At 45.8% G+C, this 26,728-nt stretch overlaps 3 protein-coding genes across 8 annotated transcripts in view; 1 reads left to right on the forward strand and 2 right to left on the reverse strand.

Annotated features, from left to right (window-relative positions):
• The window catches only part of XRCC6 (X-ray repair cross complementing 6), a 29,482-nt gene extending 25,999 nt beyond the window's left edge, over positions 1–3,483 (reverse strand). For 2 of the 6 annotated variants that reach the window (XM_019944104.3, XM_019944099.3), the window contains exons 1-2: positions 2,918–3,054; positions 2,174–2,260 (exon numbers count right to left, since the gene is read on the reverse strand). In XM_019944104.3, coding sequence (XP_019799663.1) covers positions 2,174–2,215 — 42 coding nt within the window. In that variant the 5' untranslated portion in view covers positions 2,216–2,260; positions 2,918–3,054. Of the gene's footprint in view, positions 1–2,173; positions 2,261–2,917; positions 3,055–3,416 lie in introns of those variants that run through there. The other 4 variants (XM_033865939.2, XM_019944088.3, XM_073788119.1 and 1 more) reach the window with 4 other exon arrangements.
• On the reverse strand, positions 2,267–3,083 carry LOC101330662 (small ribosomal subunit protein uS12-like; the record flags this gene model as incomplete). Its single annotated transcript, XM_033865683.2, has 1 exon — positions 2,267–3,083. A coding segment is annotated over one exon (465 nt), but the record flags the coding sequence as incomplete, so codon positions are not given.
• A 243-nt stretch (positions 3,484–3,726) lies between the features above and the next one.
• On the forward strand, positions 3,727–26,655 carry DESI1 (desumoylating isopeptidase 1). The gene is made up of 6 exons (XM_019944074.3): positions 3,727–4,039; positions 16,972–16,993; positions 18,122–18,191; positions 21,405–21,514; positions 22,175–22,297; positions 24,055–26,655. Exons 1-6 carry the CDS (start codon positions 3,952–3,954, stop codon positions 24,146–24,148), a joined length of 507 nt encoding a protein of 168 aa, XP_019799633.1. The 5' UTR covers positions 3,727–3,951; the 3' UTR covers positions 24,149–26,655.
• The last annotated feature ends 73 nt before the right edge of the window (positions 26,656–26,728 follow it).

Here is a 26,728-nt window from a genome sequence, read left to right on the forward strand (position 1 = left end):
GCGGAGCAACTGGGCCCATGAGCCATGGCCGCTGAGCCTGCGCGTCTGGAGCCTGTGCTCCGCAACGGGAGAGGCCACAAAGGTGAGAGGCCCATGTACCGCGGAAAAAAAAAAAAAAGGAGTCTGCCTGCCGCAACTAAGACCCGGGACAACCAAATTAATTAATTAAATCATCCGTCATAAGCATGTCAAAAAAAAAAAAACCCAAAACTTCTAAGAAATAGAATTAAAATAAAATAAAATAAAACAAATAAAGTAAAATAAAACAAATAGAGAAAAGCCCATTAAGCAAAATTATAATCTGAGGAATTCCCTAAGGTGAACACCCTTAGGGAATTTCTTGGTGGGCCAGTGGTTAGGACTCCATGCTTTCACTGCTAAGGGCGCGGGTTCAATTGCTGGTCAGGGAACTAAGATCCCGCAAGCCACAAGCTGCGCAATGCAGCCAAAAAAACAAGAAAAAAAGTGAACACCCTTAAAACCACCATGCACATCAGGCAATTGAATCTTGCCAGTCACCCCAGAAGCCCTCTCCAGGTCGCCTCCCAATTTTAACACCCACCTTCCTCCCAAGAGTAATCACCGTCCTGACTTTTGGTAATCACTTCATTTTTTTCTTTATAATCATCCAAGCCAACATTCCTAAACACTGGTTTTGACTTTAAAAAAAACAAAAGCTTTTAAAGCCTCTTATAATCTGTAGATACCCCCTCTGTCTTTTGTCTCATAATTTATTTGCTGAAAAACCTGGATATTATGTCATATAGTTTTCCACCTTTTGGATTTTGCTGACTGCATTCTTTTGGTGTAGATTAACATAGTCCTCTGTCTTTTCTACTAAGGACCTAGAGAGGCTTCATTGGATTTGGGTTTTGTTTTTTTTTTTCTGGCATGATTACATTATAGGTGATGTTGAGTTTTTCATAAAACGGCATATAATATCTGGTTGTCTCCCTTTTTGACGATGCTGCTTCCTAATGCAGTAAATTTAATTACCCATCTTTTCTGAAGCAATACAGCAATACGTGTCAAGGGCCTTAAACAAAAATTCTACCTTGAGCCAGTGAACTCTACTTCTTAGGAATCTATCTTAAGAAAATAAAATATGGAAAAACCCTATGCAAAAATTTCCACAATGTTGTTTATTAAAGAAACTGAAAACTAAAATGTCTAACAAAAGGTAGAATGAACAAATTATAGCATATTTAAAATGATTTATAGAGGCTATATTTGCAGTTACATGGAAAGATATATCTATAATACAGTAAGAAAAAAAGGCAGAACACAAAACTGTGTATATATGTTTAAAATTCTTTTTGAAGATGTAAATTTTGAAAATGTAAATTAAAATGAAAAAATATATGCACTATGATTACAACCATATAAAAAATCAGACAAAAACAAACTATATATAGTTACAAAATAGAAAGAAAGATATATGAAGGAAATATGCAAAATGCCAAAATGCTAGTAGTGGTTGTGTTAGGGTGGTAGATTACATACATTACTGAATTCTGTTTTATTTTTTATATAAATAAAAAATATTTTTAATAAAAAAATAAATATAAAAAATATATAAAATATATAAAAAAAATATTTTTCCTACTTTTAAAAAATAAAAATACTTTAAAAATTTCTACCCAGGACTTAAATTAACCAGTATGTAGAGTACAGGCACCCCTTATTTCTCTTCCTTTGTCCTATGTGTTACTGTGTTGTCTGAACATATACTCCCAAACCTGCAGGCTAGGTGAGGGAATGACTCTTGTAACTGTGTTGCTAATGTATACTCTTTGGTTGCTGCAGTTATTGAAGGGTGAAAGCATTTTTACACTGAGGTCCAAGAATGAGGAAAACTACTTTCCTGGGTGAGGAAGGGTCTTACCTGAGTCACCTAAGGTGACACAGGATACCAATGTTCAGGGTCATTTATTGGAGATCAATCTACCAGTGTCCAGCAAAAGTTTAAGGCTAGGAATGTTCCATAAACTAGAGTAGGACCTGAATAAAAGAGCCTAGGGTAGCTCTGCAAAGTTCAAAGGGAGAAAAGTATTGGAGATTCTCTGGGGAGAGAAGCATGGACCACAAGACAGCAAAGATCACCCAGCAGAGACAAGTAGGGAAAGTCTTTCTTCCACACACACAAGGGTACATGTTAATGAAAGTCACTTACCACCTTCTTCAAGGCCCTCCTCTTGATCTTCTTCTTCCTCATCACCCTGATTTTTGTAATAAGACTCCCACCCTGACATGTTGGTTACTGCTCACAAGATGAAAGAAAGTGGAGATCAGTAACAACCAAATTTAAACCTAAAAGTTATCGACCCCTAGGCTTCTTTGAGGTCTGTCCTAAAAGCTACATGTTACTGCTGAGGAACGTGGATGCTGGATCCTGCTGCCTGGAGAGCTTGGTAATTGAGATGCAAGGTAAAAGGGCATGGGGATCATTCCTGAAATAGTCTCACCTTAGCTATCCCTTAAGGACAATTCAGGGCCAGTGGCCCGTAATGACCTCTCTGACGGGTGTGCTGGGGCAGCCTGACCTGGAGGTCCAGTCCCGCCTCCAGCATCATCTGGCATATGAAAATTTATTACTATCGTGCTTTCATCATCAAAACTTATGATCTTGGTCTTTCCTTCTTGCCTTTGTATAAGGCCAAAAGAGTGACACTGGCTACTCTGACAACCTTAAAGCAGACTCCAGGAATGTCACCAACAGCATGACCTTTGAGACCAAATCCAGAAACCAGAACTTCATCATTTTCCTCAATAAAATTCAAACAACCATCATTGTGTACAAAGGGTGTGATTTTTTTGCCATTCTTGATTAGCTGAACCCTGACACACTTCCTGATGGCAGAATTTGGCTGTTTGGCCCCTACTTTTTCAAGCACAATTCCCTTGGCATGAGAATCACCTCCAAAAGGGTTGGCCTTCAGGGCTGTACCCAAATGGGCTCTTTTGTACTGTTTATCATGCCACTCCTGGTCTCGTCGGCGGCTACGGAGCTTCCTGGCAGTACGAAGACCGCAACACTTGCCCAGCCTGCCTGCGCCACGGGCCTGAGCGAAAGAGCTCCGGCATCATCTGGATTTGAGAGATTCCCGGTCCAGTGTACTGCGTCCTTTAGCAGACCCACTTGTCCTCATCCCGCCCCCAAATCTCCCCCAACTCCTCAGCCAGCTATGCCCAGTGGGGTCTCAAACGCAGGCGGGCCTCCAAGGCCGGGGTGCGCCTCCCCTCGGAGGAAGGAACAGGGATCAGAGGCCGTCTCCACCCCTCGGGTCCGCACACTTCTGGCTGACGCTGCCCCACGATGAGGCTACGGGGACGCGCAAGGCTGAGTGGGCAAAGCAAAATGAAGCCAGCCCTGGCAGAGAGCAACAAACACAAAACTCAGCCCCATTCCTACCTACCTTGAGCGTAATGAAGAGATCAATTTGGGCAGAAGGCGGGGCGCCGCACGCGCGCAGGCTCCTGTTCCCGCTCCCAATCAACGCCCCTTACGTCATCACGCATAGCGCGCGCCTTTCGCGTCCAGGTGACACGCCCACTCCCTCAGGCGCTTTCCACACCCGTCCCGAACTAACACCACCCCGTCCGCGAAGCCCCGCCCCCTGGGAAAACCCGCCCCTCGCCGCCCGTCAGGACGGTACGCACATGCGCGAGAATGCGTCCCCGCCCGCGTCCCCGCCCCCGCTCCCGCCCCCGCCCCCGCCCAGTCTTCCGCGCGAAGCCGGCCGGTCCCCGCTCTGTCACCTCACGGTAGTCGTTGCCGGTGGCGGGTGCGGGGGCCCGAGCAGCGCTGGGCGACCTCTACCCCGCCCCTCAGGCCGGGCCCGGGCTCGGTCTCCCCGCTCCCTCCGCTCCCCTCCCCCGTCGGGTACGGGAAGGTCCAAGCAGCTGCCGGGTGCCTGAGGGACTTAGTGGCTGCAGCCGCCACGGGTCCCGATGGAGCCGCCAAATCTCTATCCTGTGAAGCTCTACGTGTACGACCTGTCCAAGGGCCTGGCCCGGCGGCTCAGCCCCATCATGCTGGGTGAGGGGCTGGGGGCGGGCGGGAAGGAGGGCGGGAGCCGGGCCGGAGGGCGCCGAGACGGCCGGCCGAGGTGGGGAGGCCTGGGCCATGGCTCAGGGGAAGGCCCAGAGGATGGAGAAGAGCCCCAGTAGAGAAGGTGTGGGTCTGAGGTTTGGGCCCCCGAAGCCCCTCTTGGCCCTCATCACGTTTGAATCCACGGAGAGGGGATAAAGGAGTCACGCTCTCCCCTAGACCTTCAGAGCCACTTCAGCTGGGAGGTGGGGGAAGCCGGCGCTGGGTCCCCGTGGGTTTCCTGACTCGCTTGGGGAGCCCCCTACACTCCTTCCTCGGCGCTGTGGAGTGGAGGTGAAGATGCCTGCCGCGCGGTGCCCCTCGTGGTGAAAGGGACACTGCGGAGGAGAGCCTTCCCTCCGTGCCAAAATGAAACTCTTTGTGCAGTCTCTGGGGTAGGTGGGGAGAGAAAGCTAGAGCTGCACAGGGGCCCAGCCGTTGCCCCCAGGTAGAAGTAAAGTCAGGTCTACTGGAGCCCGAACTCAAGAATTCACCAAGTTCCGCCTGACAGTGCGGTCTTCTCAACAGCTTCTAAGTTAATTGCTTTTGCCCAGGTGGTAAGAAAGCAATTCTGGGGGAGGATTGGTTGCTGTTGTGTCAGTAAGGATTAGTAAGGGAAGTATTTCTGTTGTGCTCCATTAAACTACTTAACTGCCAGGAGAGAAAATCAGCCCTAGTTCAACATGGATCAAACCTCTTTATAACCCAAATACCAAAATGTCTTGTGTAACATAGGAATTGTCAGGTTTGTGATTTCAGATGATGTTGGGCAGGAAAGGATTCTGGGAATTGAAAATTGAACAGCTTTGGCAACATCCATTTGAATGGCTAGTATTTCCTGGCTTCTATGGAGACATTAGAGAATGTTTTAGTTCATGTCATATCTGTGAGACAAGAGGGCAGAGATCAAGTAAGCAGGGCTGCTTTTGAGTTTCAGTGTCCTTGAGTTTCTAATGTGCCTTAGTGGGTTGAACTTAATCTCTTAACCCTGGGGCAATGAGTGATTCCTATATTTGGCTTCACATCAGAATCACCTAGGGTGCTTGTTAAAGATACAGATAACTTCATTTCCAACATATATTGTTTTTTGTTTATTTTATTTTATTTTATTTTTGGCTGCGTTGGGTCTTTGTTGCTGTGCATGGATTTTTCTCTAGTTGCAGCAAGCGGGGGCTACTCTTCGTTGCGGTGGGCGGGCTTCTCATTGTGGTGGCTTCTCTTGTTGCGGAGCACGGCATGTGGGATCTTCCCGGACCAGGGCTCGAACCCGTGTCCCCTGCATTGGCAGGCAGATTCTTAGCCAGTGTGCCACCAGGGAAGCCCCCAACATATATTGTTAAATGGGAATAGAAAAAATGAAGTTGGAACAGTTCTTTAAATATGCAGTTGTGTGTTTAAAGCAAAGGATACATGGTTGTTTAGGCAAATAATTATCTGGAAGATACATAAGAAAATTGCTAACAGTGGTAGCTTATGAAAAGAGGAACTTAGGGAATTCCCTGGTGGTCCAATGGTTAGGACTCCGTGCTTCCACTGCAGAGGGCACAGGTTTGATCCCTGGTCGGGGAAACTACATGCTGCACAGTGAAAGAAAAAGAGAAGAAAAGGGGAACTTGACGCTGAAGACATACATATATTTTCTATTCAAAATAAGCAAAGTTTTTTTGGCCACGCCGCACAGCTTGCGGGATCTTAGTTCCCCAACTAGGGATTGAACCCTCACCCTTGGCAGTGAAATCATGGAGTCCTAACCACTGGACCTCCAGGGAATTCCTGCAAAGTTTTAAACGTATGGATTCTAGAGTCTTATTACACAAGTACTTAATAAGAATCTTTTGGAGTTTTGATCCAGAAATCTGTATTGTTAATAAGCTCCTCAGGTAATTCTTATGTAGCCAATCCATTATTAGAAGGTTGGGCCTAGATCTCCAACTGTTAAAATGAATAAGGCCAATCTGAAAGCAAACTAACAGAGTCACTGTTTGAGGAAGGTGCTAGTCACTAGTACATTACATCAGTCAAGTTCTGACTACACGTCTTGTAATGGAGCCATTTAGTTAGCTTGATCATAGTGAGGAGTTACTTAGGTATTTCCTAGACCCATAAATAAAAGCCTCCACCTTTACACTGGATATTTTTTTGTTCTATTGTATACTAGTTATTGATTTTAGCTAAAGGGGGCCTTAGGGTCATTGATTCATGATTCATTCAGCAGACATTGAGTGTCTACTACGTGCTAGTCCCAGTGTTAAGCTTAACTGAAAATGATGTGATAAAGATGTTCTCTGTCATCATGGAGCTATTTAGTGGGGAAGACATTAAAAATAAATAAGCAAATGAAGTAATTACAGATCGTGATAAGTACTAGGTTGTGCAGGAAGCCAACTAGGTGCTGAGACAGAAAATAAGAAGAGAGACCTACTTTAAATAAGGGGATCAGAAGTAGTAACTTTTAAGTTGGGAATTAAAGGATGAGGAAGAAGTAGTCACAAGGTGGGTGGTGAGGGAGTTATAATGTTCCAAACAGAAGGGGGATTAACCTGCCAAGGCCCTCAGGCAAAAAAGAGCCTGGCCTGGTCTAGAAGTGGCCTGGCCTTTGTGGAGTTTAGTGGGTGAAGAGGAAGGTGCCATAACTGAAGGTGGAGTACTGGGACTCCCTGCCACCCCCCAAACCTTTTTTAATAGATGTGAAATCCTAGAAGACCTCAGCCAACGTCATCAGTTTGGCACATCTGATTCCAGTGGTATTTCTGAGAACATTACCTTGCCTGCAAATCTGATTCTCTCTTCTCTATCCCATTTTCTCATATTGCTTTTATGCCTTTTTCAAAAGTAATGAATAAAGGGTTATCAAAGGTGGTAATCATTACTTTCTAGAGTTAAAAACTTATGGAAAATGGGCATTGCCTTATGGGTGCATCCTATCCAGACATCACTAACCTTAAAGTTGGGTACGTCCCAGTTCTGTTAGGAGCCAACTATTAATTTCCCGTTCCTAAATATATTTGAACCTTTAAAAAATCAATTTGTTTCCTGATTTTTGCAATGAATTCTAGAAGCATATTAATAGCTAGATTTACTGAGTGCTTACCATGTGCCAGACCCTTTTTTTTCTGAGTATCTTCATGTGTTATATTCTTCACCACAAATTTGTGAGATAGGTCCTGTTATTATCTCCATTTTTCATTTGAGGAACCCAAGATATAGGACATTAAGAAATTTGCCCCCCACGTCACACAGCTGGTAAGTGGCAGAGCTGGGTTATAAACACAGGCAGTCTGACTTCCAGAGCTCATGTTCTCAGGTATTTTGCTATACCACCTTTCCTGTGTAATATGTTCCTTTATAATTGATGTAAAGTAGGTCCCTAGTTCAAGTTTATAAAGGCATCTCTGGCCAAGTGTTTCAAATTTGGATGAGGAAAATAGCTGGATTCAATGTGAATGTGCCATTCATAATCATAGTTTTATGATCATCCCTCCCAGCCTTCATTGTCCTGAACTAGTGTGACCTCATCAGCAGTGCCAACTTCTTCTTTTTTTTTTTTAAAGGGGGAACTTCATGGGTGGAGTGGCCTGGCTCTTTATCTAGTTATAGTAGCCTCTTATTATGACAGCTCCTCATTGTAAGACCCCCATCTAGTCTATTACAATCCTGATTAGACTAGATAAACCCAATGTAATTCCTTTCTCCCCTGAAACAATGTAGACTCCACAGTTTTACCCTGTCCAGTTTTCAGTCTTCTAGAATTGCTTCCTATGAAGGTATTCCTGCTCCACAGTCTTTCACTCGTAATGAAGACAGTCCTGGAATTATCCTTATCACTCTAATCGAGTAGACAGCCTGATTGTACTTTTTTTTTCATAGTTACTATTTGCCTAAGATAATTAGCTATTATGATTGTCCTTCAGTTTGTCCTTTTAATAATTTTGGCTGCTCTTTAAATTTCTTGACCTCTTTCTGTGCTAAAGTACATAAAGATAATGGTGGAGGTTTGTTATATTTGTTTAATCGTGGTAAGGGATACTTTATATTTGTTGACTGTTTTCCGAACTGAAGTTTGTGTGCAGTACGTGTTCCAAGATCACATTTATTTTTCTTTACAAGCCTATCTCAAAATTGTTGTCAGGGGGCTTCCCTGGTGGCACAGTGGTTGAGAGTCTGCCTGCCGATGCAGGAGACACAGGTTCGTGCCCTGGTCCAGGAAGATCCCACATGCCGTGGAGCGAGCGGCTGGGCCCGTGAGCCATGGCCGCTGAGCCTCCGTGTCCTGAGCCTGTGCTCCGCAACGGGAGAGGCCATAACAGTGAGAGGCCTGCGTACCACACACACACACACAAAATTGTTGTCAGGTTTAAAGACTTAGGCATATGGAATGTGTGTGTCTGTGTGTGTGTGTGTGTGTGTGTGTGTGTTTATGTATTTCTTGGCAGAATGCAATCAAACGAATATTTGAGATTTTACACTGCTCAGTTCCTTGCTTAATTCTGTAGTACAAATAGTAATGAAATAAAAGACATGGACTCTGTCCTCGAGGAGTTTAATTAGTTAAAAGTAATGCTGTGCATATGCAACATTAGATAACAGCACAAAAGAGATTATGATTAGGACTTCCCTAGTGTTGCAGTGGTTAAGAATCCGCCTGCCAATGCAGGGGACACGGGTTCAAGCCCTGGTCTGGGAGATCCCACATGCCACGGAGCAACTGAGCCCGTGTGCCACAACTGCTGAGCCTGTGCTCTAGAGCCCATGCTCTGCAACAAGAGAAGCCACCGCAGTGAGAAGCCTGTGCACTGCAGCAAAGAGTAGCCCCTGCTCGCCGCAGCTAGAGAAACCCCACGTGCAGCAGAAAAGTCCCAACGCAGCCAAATAAATAAATAAAGTAAATTTTAAAAAAATAAAATAAAAAGTGAATTAAAAAAAATAGAAATTATGATTAGATGCCAAAAAGGGGTGAGTGGTGAAACAATTATTTTAGGCCTTGAAAGATGGGACAGGCCATGGTGGGCTGGATGTGTCAGAAAGACTTAAGCAAGAACCTTGAGCTCCTGGAGGGCAGGAACTCTGACTCCCCTGTGTGTCCCCTGTGGCCTTTCAGAGCTAGTGGTCAGTAAATATTGATTATAGGAATGATTGAGACTTGAACTCAAGCTTAAAGATTAAGTAGAATTTATTTGAATCTGAGGATTTTTTATAACGTTTTAATGCCATCTATTGTGCTTTGTTTTAGATTTTTTTTTGTTCATTGTGTGCACTGTTTTACATCCGTCCAGTGAATTAATTTAGTAATTGTGCAGTTTCTTTCTGGCAAAATGAAAAAACACCAAGCCCTTCGTGATTCTTCTCCTGCTTTTCTCTCCACCCTCACCTGTCTCTACATACTGAACACGCTGTACATGAGCCTTTCTCAACTGGGTTCCACAAGAGAATTAAGCACTAGGGAAAATGATCTGAGTAGCTATTTTCTCATTCTCCCAATAGATTCCTCAGGGCATAAGGGCTTAATTCTCTTGCAGAACCCCAGTGGAGAAGGGCTGTTTCACACGGTAACAGGACTGAACCCGTTCAGTTCTTTTTTACCTCTAGACTTTTCAAAGGCTGTGCTCTCTGCCAGGAATACTTTCTCTCCCCATCTCTTAGCCTGGATAACTTCTGCTTATCCTTGAGGTTTCAACTGAAATGTTACTTCCTACAGGAAACTTTCCCTGTCCCCCACCTCGCAAATCTTGGTCATGTGTCTCTATAATGTGCTGATAACATCCCGTAATCTCCTTTAATAGCATTTATCATTCTATTTTTAAATTGCATGTTTTCTCATCTGTGTCCACTCCCCCAGCGCCAACTTGACTTTAAGCTCCAATGGGGGCAAGAACTCTTGAGTGTATCCCCAGAGTTTAGCACAGTTACTGGCATTCAGTAAATACAACCTGAGTAAGTGACAGGATGTTGCAAACCTACCTCAAAGCATTGCTACAAGGCCTGACTAATAACAACAAGCAGTGGTTAAGAGGGAACCTTCTGAGTACTGAAGTAAAGAACTCACAAATTAGTTATTTTTATTCTGAGAAAGAATCCTGTACTGGCTCCAAGGAATCCTAGTGCTAGAGTATTAAGTAGTTTTAAATCTACCCTTTTTTGAGGATTAAAATACCCTCTTAGTTTTTAGCAATGTTTTGCATTTTGATTTTGTGATAACCTCTCTACCTAAAGGAGGGGCAACTGGCAATAGGCATTTTTTTTAGCCTATAGGCACAGAGGTCCACTTATGTTATACAAATGTATCCTTTTACCTTTTCCCACGTAGATTCGACATTTACCTGGTAGTTCCAGAGAAGAATAAGCTGATTTTTTGAGTTAACCCCTTCACATTGCTGGTAATCTGGCAAGTCACATTAAAACACTGCCAATTAAGAACACTTTGTCAGGGACTTCCCTGGTGGCGCAGTGGTTAAGAATTCGCCTGCCAACGCAGGGGGACAGAGGTTCGAGCCCTGGTCCGGGAAGATTTCCACATGCCGCGGAGCAACTAAGCCCATGTGCCACAACTACTGAGCCTGAGCTCTAGAGCCTGCAAGCCACAACTACTGAAGCCCGCATGCCTAGAGCCCGTGCTCCACAACAAGAGAAGCCACTGCAGTGAGAAGCCCTCGCGCCGCAACGACGAGTAGCCCCCCACTCTCTGCAACTAGAGAAAGCCCGCGTACAGCAACAAAGACCCAACGCAGCCAGATAAATAAATAAATAAAAAGAACACTTTGTCACTGTGGGGTGAAATCTAGGAGGTGAGCTAGGGCTACTTTTGATTTATACTAATGAGCTAATACTGCCTGCCCCTGGAGTCCCAGCAACATCACCCACTTTATGCTTATTAATAGACATTTATTTAGCACCAGCAGTATACCAGGTGCTGATCTTGAGCACAACCCATAACCAGCAGGAATGTCTATATGCACAAGCTCCATTACCTTAATTGATGAGGAGGTAGATGGAGTATTTTCTCCTTGGCTTTTATGTACTGACTTTACTTTTTACAATCAGTGGACGGCTGACTAGTGTGGACCTCACTCTACATTCTTTGTTGTGCATGATGAAAAACAGGGCTAATATCCATGTCTTCCATTTGTTTTCTTTTTTTTGTTTTCTTTTTTATTTTTGGCCGCGTTGGGTCTTTGTTGCTGCATGCGGGCTTTCTCTGGTTGCGGTGAGCGGGGGCTACTCTTCGTTGCAGTGCGTGGGCTTCACATTGCAGTGGTTTCTCTTGTTGCAGAGCATGGGCTCTAGGCACGTGGGCTTCAGTAGTTGCAGCATGCAGGCTCAGTAGTTGTGGCTCGCAGGCTCTAGAGCACAGGCTCAGTAGTTGTGGCACACGGGCTTAGTTGCTTTGCAGCATGTGGGATCTTCCCGGACCAGGGCTCGAACCCGTGTCCCCTACATTGGCCTGTGGATTCTTTTTTTTTTTAATAAATTTATTTTTTTACTTGTTTTTATTTTTGACTGTGTTGGATCTTCATTGCTGCTCACAGGCCTTCTCTAGTTGCATCAAGTGGGGGCTACTCTTTTTTTTTTTTTTTTTGTGGTATGCGAGCCTCTCACTGCTGCGGTCTCTCCCATTGCGGAGCACAGGCTCCGGACGCGCAGGCTCAGCGGCCATGGCTCACGGGCCCAGCCGCTCCGTGGCATGTGGGATCTTACTGGACCAGGGCACGAACCCGTGTCCCCTGCATCGGCAGGAGGACTCTCAACTACTGTGCCACCAGGGAAGCCCTTTTACGTTAGTTTTTTTTTTTTTTTGAGGGGGCTACTCATTGCAGTGCACGGACTTCTTATTGTGGTGGCTTTTGGTTGCAGAGCACGGGCTCTAGGTGCATGGGCTTCAGTAGTTGTGGCACGAGGCTCAATAGTTGTGGCTCACTGGCTCTAGAGTGCAGGCTCAGTAGTTGCGGCGCACGGACTTAGTTGCTCCGCGGCATGTGGGATCTTCCCAGACCAGCGCTCAAAGCTGTGTCCCCTGCATTGGCAGGCGGATTCTTAACCACTGTGCCACCAGGGAAGCCCTTCCATTTGTTTTCATGTGCATACCTCATAGGCTTCAAAATCAACGCAACGGACGTGCCAGCAAGTTTGAGACATGCAGCCATCTGACCCACCCACTCTCCAGTTTGCTGAGGAAATCCTAGTGGGAAAACAGTCTGTTCCTATAGTGTGCTAATATCCACTGAGCCTAATTCACATCCCAAAATGACCTTGTGCCCCAATTCAATCTCAGACCCCCACCATCTACTGAGGTACCTACTGTACCTCAGTCTGGCTGAAAAAACTTTTTAAATCAGTTCAGTCCCACTTTACAATGCCTGTCACCCCCAGAGGAGGCCATGACCCTCATTCTTGTCCTCATGAGAGCAGGCCACTGTGTAGCCAACCTTACGTTTCTACCTGAGCTGCTCCAACAAGTACATGGTTACATCCTTTTTTTTTCTTGTCTTTACACTGGACAAACCATGCATCTTTATTTACCTGTTTGAAATGATGTTAATAAATATTTGTTCCACTCTATCATGTAAAGATGTGAGAATAAGGATAATTATGAAGCACTTTAAATTAAGAAAGGATGTAAATCCACTCAATCCATTTTAAATGTTGTTGGCTCCAAGTGTTTGGTAGACAGATTAATAAATGAAAGAATGAATAAGAGGATCTTTTTTCTACAGTTTCTATCACCATTCTATGGATGGATGTGATCTTAAGCATACCTTGATGTAGTTGAATAAGGAGGAAGTATAATGTCCAGCTTACAGATAAATTTAGTGATCAATACAGAGAATATCAAGTAGAATAAAGTAGGGTTTGTATCCCACAACTTTTGAATTGTTTTTCAGGTGTAAAATAAGTGGCAGGATGGTCTCTGAGGCCTCTCTCCAAAAACCCATTATTTTAGTAGGGCTGGGTTTGAACCGGTGCATCTGTACCTGCCACCTGTCCACCTGGGTCATTGAACATAGGCATCTGAGAAGGCAGTAGCACACTCAGGGTGCAATATGCCAGGGTTGCAAAGTCATTTGAGTAACAAGCCAGGGCAGCAAAGATTGGGATTAAGAACTTTGGCCTCATTAGCACTGTGTGTCAACCACAACAGCTGTGCATGTAGCATCTCTGTTCCAGGTTCTTTGCTAGGTGCTAGAATTGCAAAGATGCATAAGAAACTGACCTTGTCCTTGAAACAATTATAGTCTAAAGAGGGAAAAAGGTAGTTTCCATACCAAGGTACTATGAAAGCAGCCATAACACTTTCAAATCATGAAGGCTAAAAGAAGAGTTAGTTTTTGTTTGTTTGTTTTTATTTGGCTGCGTCAGGTCTTAGTTGCAGGATCTTCGTTGCAGCACGTGGGATCTTCTGTTGCAGCACGTGGGCTTCCTTCTAGTTACAGCGCGCAGGCTCAGTAGTTGGGGCACGGGGGCTCTAGAGCCCGCAGGCTTAGTTGCCCCGCGGCATGTGGGATTTTAGTTCCTCCAACAGGGAGCGAACCCAAGTTCCCTGCATTGGAAGGCGGATTCTTAACCACTAGACCACCAGGGAAGTCCCAGAAGAGTTAGTTTGTGGGGGGCATATATTATGTGCCAGGCGCTGTGCTGGGCCTATTTTGTGTGTCATCTCTTTTAACCTTGGAAATGTTATGAGGTAGACACTATTACTATGCTTTTTTTTTTTTTCTGACAGAATAGGAAACTAAGGTTTAAACAATGCCATCCAGAAAAACTTCCTGCAATGATGGAAATGTTCTAGATCTGCACTGTCCCATCTCTAACTGCTAGCCGCATGTGGCTACTGAGTACTTGAAATGAAGTAGTCAACTGAGGAACTGAATTTGTTCTTTTAATTTTAATAGCCACGTGTGGTCAGTGACTACCATACTGGACAGCTTAGGCTTAGAAAAATTCTCAACTTCTACAAGTTCATCTATATGATCTGGTCCTCGATTACCTCTGCTCATCTCCTACTTTTCTCCTCCTCACTCACCAAGTCTAGCCACACGGGCCTCCTTAAGGTCCCTCAGATACACCTAGCATGTCCTGCCTCTGCATGGCTCCCTCCCTTGCCTCCTTCAGGCCTTTGCTCAAATGACACTTTCTCAAAGAAGCCCACCCTGACTATCCCTGAAACTCCCAGTGTCCCTTACCCTGCTCTTATTTTTCTTTATCACTCATTATTGTTAACCTACTATGATTTATTATGTTTATTAGTAGTATTTATTGACTATCCTATCTTCCCACCCTGTAAATACAATGAAGGAGGTTTATTTTCATCTCCTTTGTTTACTGATGTATCCCTACTGCCAAGAATATTGCCTGAAGTATAGTAGTCACTTCATAAACATTAGTTCACTGACTGAACTGATAGGATTCAGACCTGGCCTGTCCACACTAGAACCTGTGTTCTTGTTCACTACACTGTACTTCTTCTCATACAAGTATAGTGTTTTTCCCAAAGTAAATGAGAGCAGGAACAGTCAAGAGAAAGCAATATCCCTTATATGTCTAGTTTCATGCATCATTGCATGTCTCCAAGGAAATAAACAACAAATTGCTGCCATTTAGACAGCAAGCTGTTTTATAAGTGGCAGTCCAGAAGAGCACATCAGCTCTATTTAAAATGCAATGTTAGGGCTTACCTGCTGGCGCAGTGGTTAAGAATCCGCCTGCCAGGGAAGTCCCTAACGTTGCATTTTATTTATTTATTTATGGCTGCGTTGGGTCTTCATTGCTGCACGCAGGCTTTCTTTTGTTGCAGAGAGCAGGGGTTACTCTTCGTTGCAGTGCGCGGGCTTCTCATCGCAGTAGCTTGTCTTGTCGCAGAGCACGGGCTCTAGGCGTGCGGGCTTCAGTAGTTGTGGCTCAGAGGCTCTAGAGCGCAGGCTCAGTAGTTGTGGTGCACGGACTTAGTTGCTCCGCGGCATGTGGGATCTTCCCAGACCAGGGCTTGAACCCATGTCCCCTGCACTGGCAGGCGGATTCTTAACCACTGCACCACCAGGGAAGCACCTTCTTTTATCTTTTGAAAGTCTTCATCCTTTTCCCCAAGGAGGCTATCATATGTAATATCTCCATTTATCAAACTTCTGTGTACCACACACTGTGATGCTTTATACAGATTATCATTACCGGTTACAACAACTTTGTATTGAAGAAACTGTGGCTCAAGTTGAGTTAACTTGCCCAAGATCCATCGCTAGCAAAGGGAAAAAGCTCAGCTCTGAACCTGTGCCATATTCTTAACTGCCTCTGATGACACTATGCTGAGCCATCAATAGGTTGTCATTGCAGGACCCATGGTTTCTTCTGTCTCTTCCAAAAAAAAGAAAATTAGGCTACTGTTACCTTATTTTAAAAGCTTTCTTACAGGGGCAAAATAGTGCAACTTATGCAAAGGGAGAAGTGTAATCATATCACCTCTCCTTCCACACAGTGCCTAGAGTTTCATCCTTTAGAAAGTCACAGGGCAAACACTGAAGCATTGAAAGTATTCAATTCAGCAATCAATAAACAGTTACCATAAAATTATTACCGAAGGTGAATGAGTGATGTTTGATAATGTTCTCATGTCTTTCACTGCCCTTCCTCTTCATCCTTAGCACTGTGGAATCTCCCGTGGGCTACTGCAAAGACCTCCTCACTCTCGTCTGCTCTCTCTACTCTCTGTCCTCCAATTCATCTTCTATTCCTACAGTTATCTCTTAGAAGATACAGTTATCATTTAAAAACATGGATCTGATCAGGGCACTCTACTGCATAAAAACCTTCAATGCCCCACAGTGTAGGGCAGCCTTCAGTCCAGGTTTGCCCTACTTTGCTCACACCCTGGCCTGCCACTCGTCCTCTTACCACCATCACTGCACCCTTTGCTCTACCCTGCAAGACCTTAGTCTTTTTCACAACTATGCATTTGTACATACTATTCCCGCTGGCACAAATGTCCATCCCTCCCCCGTTTGTTCATTGGTTGAATTGCAGCTTGTGAAGGTAATTCTTTATCTTTATTATGTTTACCACTATTATGGAGCCTATCAACATTGTGTTTTAGTAAGTTACGTGTGTCTCTCTCTTTCCATTTGACTTTGGGCTCCTTAAAGGCAGGACAGTAATCTGTTCATATTTGCATTTCCATACCTCGCATCATTTCTGGCACAGAGGTGTAGAATACATGTGCATTGACTATTCCAATGGATGGCATCTGCAGTTTGCTCTCTAATTTTCTAAAGGAGTTCACCTCACATATGCTCCATGAAGAAGTAGACAATAGTTTTTCTATACTATTTTTAAGATTTTTTTTTCTTTTTTTTTGCTGTGGACCATTTTTTTGCTGTGGACCATTTTTAAAGTCTTTATTGAATTTCTTACAATATTGCTTCGGTTTTTTTATGTTTTGGTTTTTTGGCCACGAGGCATGTGGGATCTTAGCTCCCCAACTAGGGATTGAACCCACACCTCCTGCATTGGAAGGCGAAGTCTTAACCACTGGACCACCAGGGAAGTCCTCTATACTATCGTTTTGCTTTATCTCTGTAGATGAGACAAAGACATTAAAAAGGCAGAGTTGAGTTGACCCTAAAGGGGAAAGAAAAGCAGACATAAAATTGGGTACCTCTATACCAGTGTTCCATCTTGCATTCTGCTTAAGGATTCTGATTATTTTTTCAGCTTATTTAACACAACATACCATGTCATGACCTAAGGACCTTATTAGAGGAGAATTGCGTTCCTAGAAAGTCCCCCAGGAGGTTTATAATGGGTTACTCTGGGTTTGACTGATGTTCTGAATTTACTCCGGCTGGGGGGCCGATTAGTCTAGTCCCAAGTGGTTAAATCTGTTCTTTTTTTCTCCACAGGGAAACAACTGGAAGGCATCTGGTAAGCTGGGTGGGACTCCTTAATTGGCTGGTTTATGAAACCAAATAGCACCCATGCATTTCAGGTTCCAATCTGTGGCTTCCAGTTTGAAACCTAGCTCTCTCAAGTCACAAATCTTCAAGTTCTAAAGCAGTGGTTCCCAACCAGGAGTTATCAGTGTCTCGAGACTTTTGGGGTGGATGGGTGAAGGCCAGGGATACTGCTATAAACATCCTACATTGTACAGGACACCCCTCCACAATGAAGAATTTTCCAACCAGAAATATCAGTGGTGCAGAGGTTGAGAAAGCCTGTCCTAAAGAAAGGTGGAATTATGTCATGCACACCCCTGACCAAGCTTTCTAACTATGGAAGTCATGAGTATCCCACATGTCTGTCTTAGAACACATTCTACTTTGGTCTCTCAGACCCATCCCTGTCAGACACAAGGTGGTGGCTGGGCTCAGTTCCATTTCTGAGAAAACCTTAGGTCAGCATTCTGTCTGGATCCTAGAGCCTGCTGACATATTGGTTGACCAGAATGACCCTTTGCTTTGTTTGACTCGAACCAAGAAGTAATATGAGCACCTTCACCTGAAATAGTTTCACACTTATCATCTGGTCTTTCTCTCAACATGGTCCAGGTTAACTGCTCCTGTTAGTTTAAAAAGTCTGGGAACACACCTTGGTCTGCAGAGATTTATTTCAGTAATTGATTTGTTAATACTGGGGTGAATCTGTAAGGACTCCTCTCTGCTTACATGATCTACAGCGGTGGTTCTCAACAAGGGACAGTTCTGCCCCCAGGAGACCTTTGGCGATGTCTGGAGACATGTTTGTCGCCACAGCGGAGGCAGGTAATGCTAGTGCCATCTAGTGGGTAAAGGCCAGGATCTGCTGAACATTCTAGAATGCACAGGTCAGTCCCCACAACAAAGGATTAGCCAGCCCCAGATGTCAGTAGTGCCAAAGTTGAGAAACTCTGGCCTATGGTATTTATCTTACCTTTGTTTGGTTAGTTTTATAAAGATGTTGACCTTATAAGTCATATCCTTAGGCAGAAATCACTCTCATTGCAGTGTGGTGTTTGCTTTTTCTCGGACCAATTTTAAGCTTTCTGGCTTATTCTGCCTCTTCTCTGCATTGCAGGCACACCTCCATAGTTGTACACAAGGATGAGTTCTTCTTCGGCAGTGGCGGTATCTCCAGCTGTCCACCGGTGAGTGTCTTCCCCCACCCTGTCTGCAGTCTCGGGTTCCCATAGACCAGGAACTTTGTTCTCCTCTATAGTTCTGGCTTCTAGCCCAGTGTATACAGGCCTGTGGCATAGTTCCTCATGGTGACCTTAAGACTCAGCTCAAGAATACCCTTCCCAGATCTTCCAGCTAGCTGACCTCCCCTCTGCTCCCATGGTATTCGTGGTCCCTCTGTGTCACACTGAGCATGTTATGGTGAAATGGGCTGTTCCTGAGTCTCCAGGGGGAGCCCTGTGTAAGCTCCTTGTAAGCTGAGACTGTCTCATTCTTCTGTCACCATCACCAGCTCAGTGCCTTGTGCATGGTGTGAACTCAGTCAATGTGAAGCTCAGTCAGTGTGAACTATGAGGGCTCTGATAGGTAAAGTGAGTTGCCCAAAGTTACATGGCCAGTTACAGCACCAGTACTAAAACTCACGTCTCTCTGACTCCAAAGCCCATGCCCTTTTCCAGAAAATTTGTCGGAGCTGTCTAAGGGTCGTCACAGGAGGTACTCAAGCAAAGACTAAAAAAACATTCTTTTTTAAAAAAATTTATTTATTTGGCTGCGTTGGGTCTTCGTTGCTGCGCGCAGGCTTTCTCTAGTTGCAGCGGGGGGGGGGGGGCTACTCTTTGTTGAGGTGCATGGACTTCTCATTGTGGTGGCTTCTTTTGTTGTGGAGCACAGGCTCTAGGCACGCGGGCTTCAGTAGTTGTGGCATGTGGGCTCTAGAGCGCAGACTCCGTAGTTGTGGCGCATGGGCTTAGTTGCTCCGCAACATGTGGGATCTTCCCGGACCAGGGCTCGAACCCGTGTCCCCTGCATTGGCAGGTGGATTCTTAACCACTGTGCCACCAGGGAAGTCCAAACCATGCATTTTGACACTTATAAATGGGAAGTCATTTTTTTTTATCTCTTCCTCCCACTGGCCCCCCCACCTCATATAACAAGTCCTTTGTTAAGCCCACGTCTGTTCTATCTTGTAAGTGTACCTTAAACTAGTCTAATTCTCTTCATCTCATCTCATTTTTCCAGAGCTTTCACCTTAATCCAGGCCACCCTCATTTCTAGCCTGGACCACAGCAATTCATCTACTATTCCTTCTCAGTGAGTTCTCTGTACAGGAGGCAAAGTGATTGTTTCAGAATGAAAATCTGATCATGGCATTCCCCTGCTTAAGTCAGTACTCTGCCCGTTGCTCTTGGAATAAAAACAAGAAAGCTCAGCATAGCCTACAAGGCCCCATCTGATCTGGTCTCGGTCTCTCTCTCTGGGTGGCCTCTTTGCAGGTTGTGCCCTTCCCCACCCCCCTCTTCTCATTCCTTGAACCCACCTTGGACATTTAAACCTGTCCTCTGACTTCAGTCTACCTCCCTGACCCTTCATGTGGTTATGCCTCTCCATTCTCCAGATGAACTCAATGTCACTTTCTCAGCCAAGTCTTCTCTGACCCTTCGGACTGGGAAGGTCTCCTGTCTTAAGTACTGACAGCAGTACTTTTTCCAACAAGACCCTATCGCAGCTCTTAACTATACATGGTTTATGGGATTTTTTTGTTTGCCTTCCCTGGTAGACTATAAGCTCCGTGAGGGCAAGAATCTCATCTGTTTTGTCCAATGCCTAGCATAAGGCCTGGCAGATAGTAAGTTCTCAATACATATTTGTCATATGAGTGAATAATAGGGGGTTGAATAATGACCTTTTAGTTTCTTGCAACTCTGACTACAATGGTTATCCTGCTCACCATGTTTTCCCCAGTGCCTAGAACAATATCAGGCACATAGTAGGTGCTCAATAGCTGCTATTGTGTGAATTTATGGTGTTTTCAGGGAGCTCTGCTCTGGAGTACTCTCCCTTACTCCTCAGTCCATTCCCAGCTCTCTCCTCTTCAGTGACCCTGTTGCTTTCCGCTTGGCTGGTTTCCCCCAGGACCTCGGTCTCTCCTTGAGTCTGCTATGGCAGTCTGTTAACCCATGGCTGAGACTTTTCTGTAGGTCTTTTGGGGACCATTAACTCCCTTGCCAGAGGAACCCTATCACCTCGTTAACTTAGCCTCACAGATAAAAAAGGAACTGAATTGTGGAAATATTTGCCAGCCTGCCAGCTTCCTCACAGTTCTTCACATTTTCCCAGTGTTACAAGGGATATCAAGTGTGTCACAAAAAAAACTGGCTGCATACATTATGAATATAGACCTGGAAAGATGGCATGTCAAGTGTGAGCCATTTCTAGTCGTCCTGTTCTGCCCTCGTGAGTAGGCATGTTGGGGCCAAAGGGAGACTTCAGATTCCGGGTTTCTATCCTTTTATCAACTGAATGAATGGACAGTGTCAGGAGTCTGACCTGCAGGAGACTAAGCTTCCCAGGGCCCTGCCAGAAACAGGACACCTGACTTCTTAGCCATGTTGCCAGCACGTGGCGATGGAAAGTCTCCAGGGAGCTCTAAGCCATTATAACCTTGACACAAATAGGAACTAACTCTTGGGCTTCCCTGGTGGCTCAGTGGTTAAGAATCCGCCTGCCAATGCAGGGGACACGGGTTCGAGCCCTGGTCTAGGAAGATCCCACATGCCGTGGAGCTACTAAACCCATGCACCACAACTACTGCACTTGCGCTCTAGAGCCCACAAGCCACAACTACTGAGCCTGGGTGCCACAACTACTGAAGCCTGCACACCTAGAGCCTGTGCTCCACAACAAGAGAAGCCACCGCAATGAGAAGCCCGCGCACTGCAACGAAGAGTAGCCCCGGCTCGCCACAACTAGAGAAAAGCCCAAGCGCAGCAACGAAGACCCAATGCAGCCAAAAAAATTTAAAAAGTAAATAAAGGGGGCTTCCCTGGTGGTGCAGTGGTTGAGAGTCCGCCTGCCAATGCAGGGGACGCGGGTTCGTGCCCCGGTCCGGGAAGATTCCACATACTGCCGAGCGGCTGGGCCCATGAGCCATGGCCGCTGAGCCTGCGCGTCCGGAGCCTGTGCTCCACAACGGGAGAGGCTGCAACAGTGAGAGGCCCGCGTATCGCAAAAAAAAAAAAAGTAAATAAATTAAAAAAAAATAATAACTCTTCATCTGTCCTGGGTGCTCTGAGAGTTAAAAGTTGTTGGAACAGGACATTTGTGGTCTTCCACGGGAAACCACATGAAAAAATTCAGTGGAGAGAGTGATTTACTGACTTTCTTCGGGTTGGCTTTTTTAGGGAGGTACGTTGCTTGGGCCCCCAGATTCTGTGGTTGATGTGGGGAGTACAGAAGTCACAGAAGAAATCTTCCTGGAGTACCTGTCCTCCCTGGGGGAGTCTCTGTTCCGGTGAGTGGAGACAGGGGTGGTGGTTAGTTGTGTCTGTCTCCCCCACTAGATGATTGGCCCGCAGGGGCAGCCACCAGGTCATTTCCCCCAGAACACTCAGCGTGTTTGACCCGGTATTTGCTGAATAAATATGAAGGGAAAGCAGTTAATTGTTACACAAAAAGAGCTCAGCATTGCCTCCAAGGCCACTGTTCCATCCCAGCATATGTACTGCTGAAACTTTTGAGGAAAGGAAGGGCTGTTTATTCCTTCTGATTAAAATCAGCTGCTGCTATTTCAGCACATGCTGCTCTCAACAGCAGTATTTTATCCTGAAAATCAAAAACGGAGTTTGTAGAGAGGTTGGGATAAAATACAAATTTGAGCATATTTTCTCTTAAAGAAACTTTAGTCAATTTGAAGTGTTAAACTCTAACCCTGTAGCTCTGATTTCGTGACTATAAAGATTCTCCTGAAACTGTGGAGGAGCCAAATGTGTTTATTTCATCCTTCCCTTAAAATGCCCGGAGTGGCAAATCAGGCACTCCTTTTGGGTGTAAGAGAGGGGAAATCGCAGTCCTCAAATTCAGCTGTGCTCACCATTCTGTTACCTGGTTTGAATGGTTTCCCATACATGGTTGCTGACTTTCATATCTGTTTCCCAAACCTCACAATGTACAGAGGTGAAGCCTACAACCTCTTTGAACACAACTGTAACACCTTCAGCAATGAAGTGGCACAGTTCCTGACTGGCCGGAAGATCCCTTCTTACATCACTGACCTTCCCTCTGAAGTTCTCTCCACGTAAGTCGCCTCTGTCTCTGCCTTTGAAATCCCCATTCACAGACAGGGCCTCTCCTCTGGCCCACATCTGCCCCCACTGTTCTCAGCAGAATCCTCCCAAGCTGGGTGGGGTGTCATGATGGCAGCTTCTAACATAGAACGCCACCATTCTTTCTACTCTCGGGTGCTCACCTGTGTTACCTTCACCCTCCTTGGAGTTGGACCAACTCTATCCTGACCTGAGTGCAACTGCAGAACTTAGAAACCCAGTTGACGCTGGCCCCAGTGTTTGTACAGAGTCCTGGTATCTGTCTTCCCCATTGCACATGAAGCACGCCACTCCCCAGAAATGCCCACTTAAAAGGCGGTTTAGATAGACGAGCCAAGAGTAGGTCAGAGAATTAGTAGGGTGGCTTGTTTTGAAACTGTTGTTCGTCCTTCTTCCCCTGCACCTTGAGTTCTTTGACACCTTCAAACCTCCTAATCGCCCTCGTACCTCGTAGCGCACAGTCAGCCTTCGGTAGATGTTTTCTTCAAAAATACTGTGTAGCCCCTCCCTCCCTGATGTGGTCCAAGCTTTGTGGGCCATCATCCAGGCACCCCCAATGCCATCACACCCCTCCCTCCCTTTGCTGTTGATTGCATTCAGGCAGTCTCTGCCCACTCTAGGACCGGGTCCATTTGCTGACTCTGACTCAGTTTCTTCTGAACTGGGGACCTGTTCAACAGGGATCCTGGCAGGTTTAGCAGACTCAGCAAGGTGAGCTGTTCTTCGCACCCAGGTAGGAGCCCCTCAGGAAAAACTTACACAGGAAAGAAGGCTATTGTCTGTGTCGAGCTGGTGAGGAGAGCCCCACGTCCCAGTCCTGGCCCTGCCTTCCTATTCCTTGGTGGGTGTGTTAAACACCACAGCATTGCTGAAGGATCTAGGTTATTGGGCCCTGAGCAAACCCGAGTAGCTGGAATGTTCTTGCTATTATTATTTGATGGGTGGGGTTCCTGGACTTGTTGGAATTGGGGTTAGTATTTCTTCGTTTCATCAGTTTATGCTTTAGAATATTTCATTTCCTTTGAATTTGGGGATGGTTTTCAAAAATGGCAGTATCACCGAAGAAAAAGAAAGCCAGTAACTGAGATGTGTTGTGGGCAACCGGACTTAAGGTTGCAGTAATCTTGGAAAGTCTCTAAGACTACAGCATTTGTGGTCTTTTTTCCAGCTAAGCTACTCTGAGAGCAAACTGGGAGCCCTTTATACAGTGGCATTAACACCTTCTGACATCCTGCACCTGTCATTTTTCCTGAGTATTCCCTGTACTCCCTAGAAGACCTCAGTTCCCTGAGGAGTCCAATTATGTACCATCCTCACTTCTGACTTTTTCTTTTTCATATCCTTTTTCTTTTACCTCAGCTTCCTCACTTAAACTTTATCTTCTTGTACCGTGAGAATTAAAAATACAAGTACAGAAAGTACAGAAAGCTCTAGTTCCCAGTACGTCACCAACCTTTTCAAACCACAGCTAACCAGGAGGCAAAGGTAGTACGATGGTAGCATTTACTAAGGAGGGGACACCAGGAGTAAAAATGCAGAGCAGCTATGTAGCGATCCCCTCTATGAAAAAGGATGGGTGAGATAGGTGAGAAAATTAAATGGACTGTAGCGAACTTTTTCCTGGCGTGGCAGTGCTGCTGCACGTGTGGGCAGAGCTGGGCGCGCCGGCCAGCTGTGGCAGTCTGCGTCCGAGAGCCCACTCCAGCTCCCGTGTCTGTTCTCTCTGCAGGCCCTTTGGACAGGCCCTGAGGCCCCTCCTGGACTCCATCCAGATCCAGCCTCCCGGAGGGAGCACGGTGGGCCGACCCAACGGCCAGAGCTAACAGGACTGCATGGGACCGCCCTGCCTCAACAGGGCTTTTCCTTTTTAAACAAAACAAACCCTACCAGATTTCTATTTTATAATTTTACATCAGAGCTAACAACCAGGGAACGGCTTTTTAAATTTCCCAGGGAAGGAGATCATCAGGCTGCATGTAGAACAATGCTGCTAAGAAACAGAACAAAATGCCATCCCTTCTAATAGTATTATACTAATTTATTCAGGCTGTCTTGTCTGTGAGTTCACTTTTGACACTGCTTCCTAAGCGTCCTCCACACTGGAGAAACAGAGGGCATTTGTTTAAGCAGAAAGCAAGAGACACAGTCTAGGGGAGCCCCAGCCCAGAACCTCTTTCCAGAGAATGCCCACGCTCTACCCAGGTTGCCACCACCTATGGGACCCAGGTGAGTTTTACATTATCCATGACCTGGAAACGGTTACTCTCCACCATTAAATGAACCAAAGGATTTGGTGCACATGGGGCCAGTTTCAGGATGACTAAACCAGCCTAAGTGAACTCTTTAGCCATGATCTCTCTCACCTTCCCTCTCCTCCCCCAAGCAAGGCCATGGGGTGGGCTGGAGCAACCCAAAGCCTCAAGATGGAGGGGGAGTAACAGCAAGTGTCAGGCCAGAGGAAACAGGATAAAGCCATTCCTCCCTCCACCTAGACTGATTGCCAGTCCTCTGACATCAATCTTGGAGAACCTGCTTTGCTGTCTACAGGCTGCATTTCCTCAGCATAGCTGACCTGTCATAGTTAATGAAGGTCTGGAGCAGCAGAGACCTTTTGTCTGCAAGTAATAATGTAGGTTATTTGCAGTCACTGTACCCACCCCACCCAGACCAATATGCAGTATTCAGCTAGGGGCCAAGGGGGAATGATTCCCTGCTCTTGGAAAATATCCCTGATGTAGCAAGAATAATGATGCAGAATCAAGGTGGCAAGAAAATTTAGAGTTATTTCTGATATGGATTTTTACCTTATCCTAAATGTGTTTTGAAGGCACGTGTTATTTCTGGTGTCATTCTGACGTTAAAGAAGCAAGGTTGAGGGCATGAGTGGGCATTTTCATAAAGAGCTGCTGCTAGGAGCTTATAGGCAACAAATAATCTGGAAGTTTCTAATCTGGAGAGGCTTTCATATTCTCTTTCTTCACGTGAACCTCCTTTAACTTGGGAGAGTGAATGTGGAGAAGAACTCAGAGCTGCGTGGTACCTGAGTCCCAGCCCTGGCATCCTCGGGCCCCTCATGCCGTGGCTCCTGCCACTTCTCAGACTTGAATTATGTTCTCTTTCCTGGCCTCTGGCCTGCAGCAGGTGCCTTTCCTCACCAAAAAGCTGCTGCTCACCTCTGGCCTCATCTCCTCCCATCTCTGCCATTAGCCATGGCAATTGGCATCATCAGGGTCTCAGCTAGAGGACAAGATGTTATTCTGCCTTAGTGTTTGCCTGTGACCTGACCAGGGCACGTCCATGATGACTAGCTGTGATGTCAAGTGACATTTTGGAACTGTTAAGATTGGAAGCCAAACCAGTGAGCACTTTAATTCTTCTCAAGACCCACTGATTGGCCAGTGTGCATGGTAATAATACATTAGAGCAGAAACTATCAGGGGCTGTTATTTAATGTTGACCGACTGGCAGAATTGGGCCGTGGAGAATGGGTTTCAGGCTGGCTTTCTCCTGGGAGGGCAGCATGTGGATCAAGGCCATGGCTCTGCTTCTCGGCTGCTGGGTTTCTCTCCTTTTTCAGCTTGCCTTGCCCAGCGCTCTCTCCCTTCCAGGCTCCTGCTCCAGACCTCTCTGCCCAGGGCACTCAGCTCTGGCCAGAGCATGATGGGCATCACAAACTCCTTCTCTTCTCCCTCCTCCCCCACGTCCAGGCTCAGCTGATTGCTCTCCTTCCAGTAGTCACCTCCAGACCCAGGGCTGTACCACGAAGTTAGCCTGAGTGGCTCCCCTGAGAGACTTTGAGTCACTTGGTTCATTGAAAGACACCCTTCATGTGCAACAGCCACTTGTGCCAATGCCTGTGCCTTAGGGTTTGTGGGGGGAGAAGGAGGGATCAATAAGCCGTCTTCTCAGCTCTGCAGGAAGGCAAGCCCTCCCTCCCCCACCCTAGTCCCACCATCACTAACTGGAAACCTAGTCTCAGGCTAGGAACCCCCCCAGCCCCATCCTCACATTTCTCTGTCTATCCCAGAACCTCAGGAGCCTGCTCACTGTGACCAGCTAGCTCCACATGGGCGTGCGCAGGCAAGCAGGATGAGAAAGATGTGTGTGACTATATCACACAGGTGGACACCTCTATCAAGGTCCATTGGTTTAAAGGGACAGGGAAGGAGGAGGAGGGATGAGACTGTCACCCCCTCCCAGAAATAAAGTTTGTACCTTTGAGATTCCTTTTCGCCCTTGAAGTCAAACTAATAATTGTGTCTAGTACGGAGGTGTTTGCTGTTTTTCTTTGGTATTTTTTCTAATGCAATAAACTCATTTCTGCCTGCGGCATCTGGGTAGCGCTTGAAGGTCTGGGTATGCATCCACCATGAAGCAACTCCAGGCTGCTGCTTCATCTGTCT

The sequence above is a fragment of the Tursiops truncatus genome, chromosome 11 (assembly GCF_011762595.2).
Source record: "Tursiops truncatus isolate mTurTru1 chromosome 11, mTurTru1.mat.Y, whole genome shotgun sequence".
Classification (NCBI taxonomy): domain Eukaryota; kingdom Metazoa; phylum Chordata; class Mammalia; order Artiodactyla; family Delphinidae; genus Tursiops; species Tursiops truncatus.

Excerpts from the sequence above, each read along its gene's own strand:
- DESI1 (XM_019944074.3), top strand. The coding sequence starts at position 3,952 with ATGGAGCCGCCAAATCTCTATCCTGTGAAGCTCTACGTGTACGACCTG. Across the intron at positions 18,192-21,404 it reads GTATCTCCAGCTGTCCACCG|GGAGGTACGTTGCTTGGGCC; the intron begins GTGAGTGTCTTC and ends TGGCTTTTTTAG. Across the intron at positions 21,515-22,174 it reads CTGGGGGAGTCTCTGTTCCG|AGGTGAAGCCTACAACCTCT; the intron begins GTGAGTGGAGAC and ends CACAATGTACAG.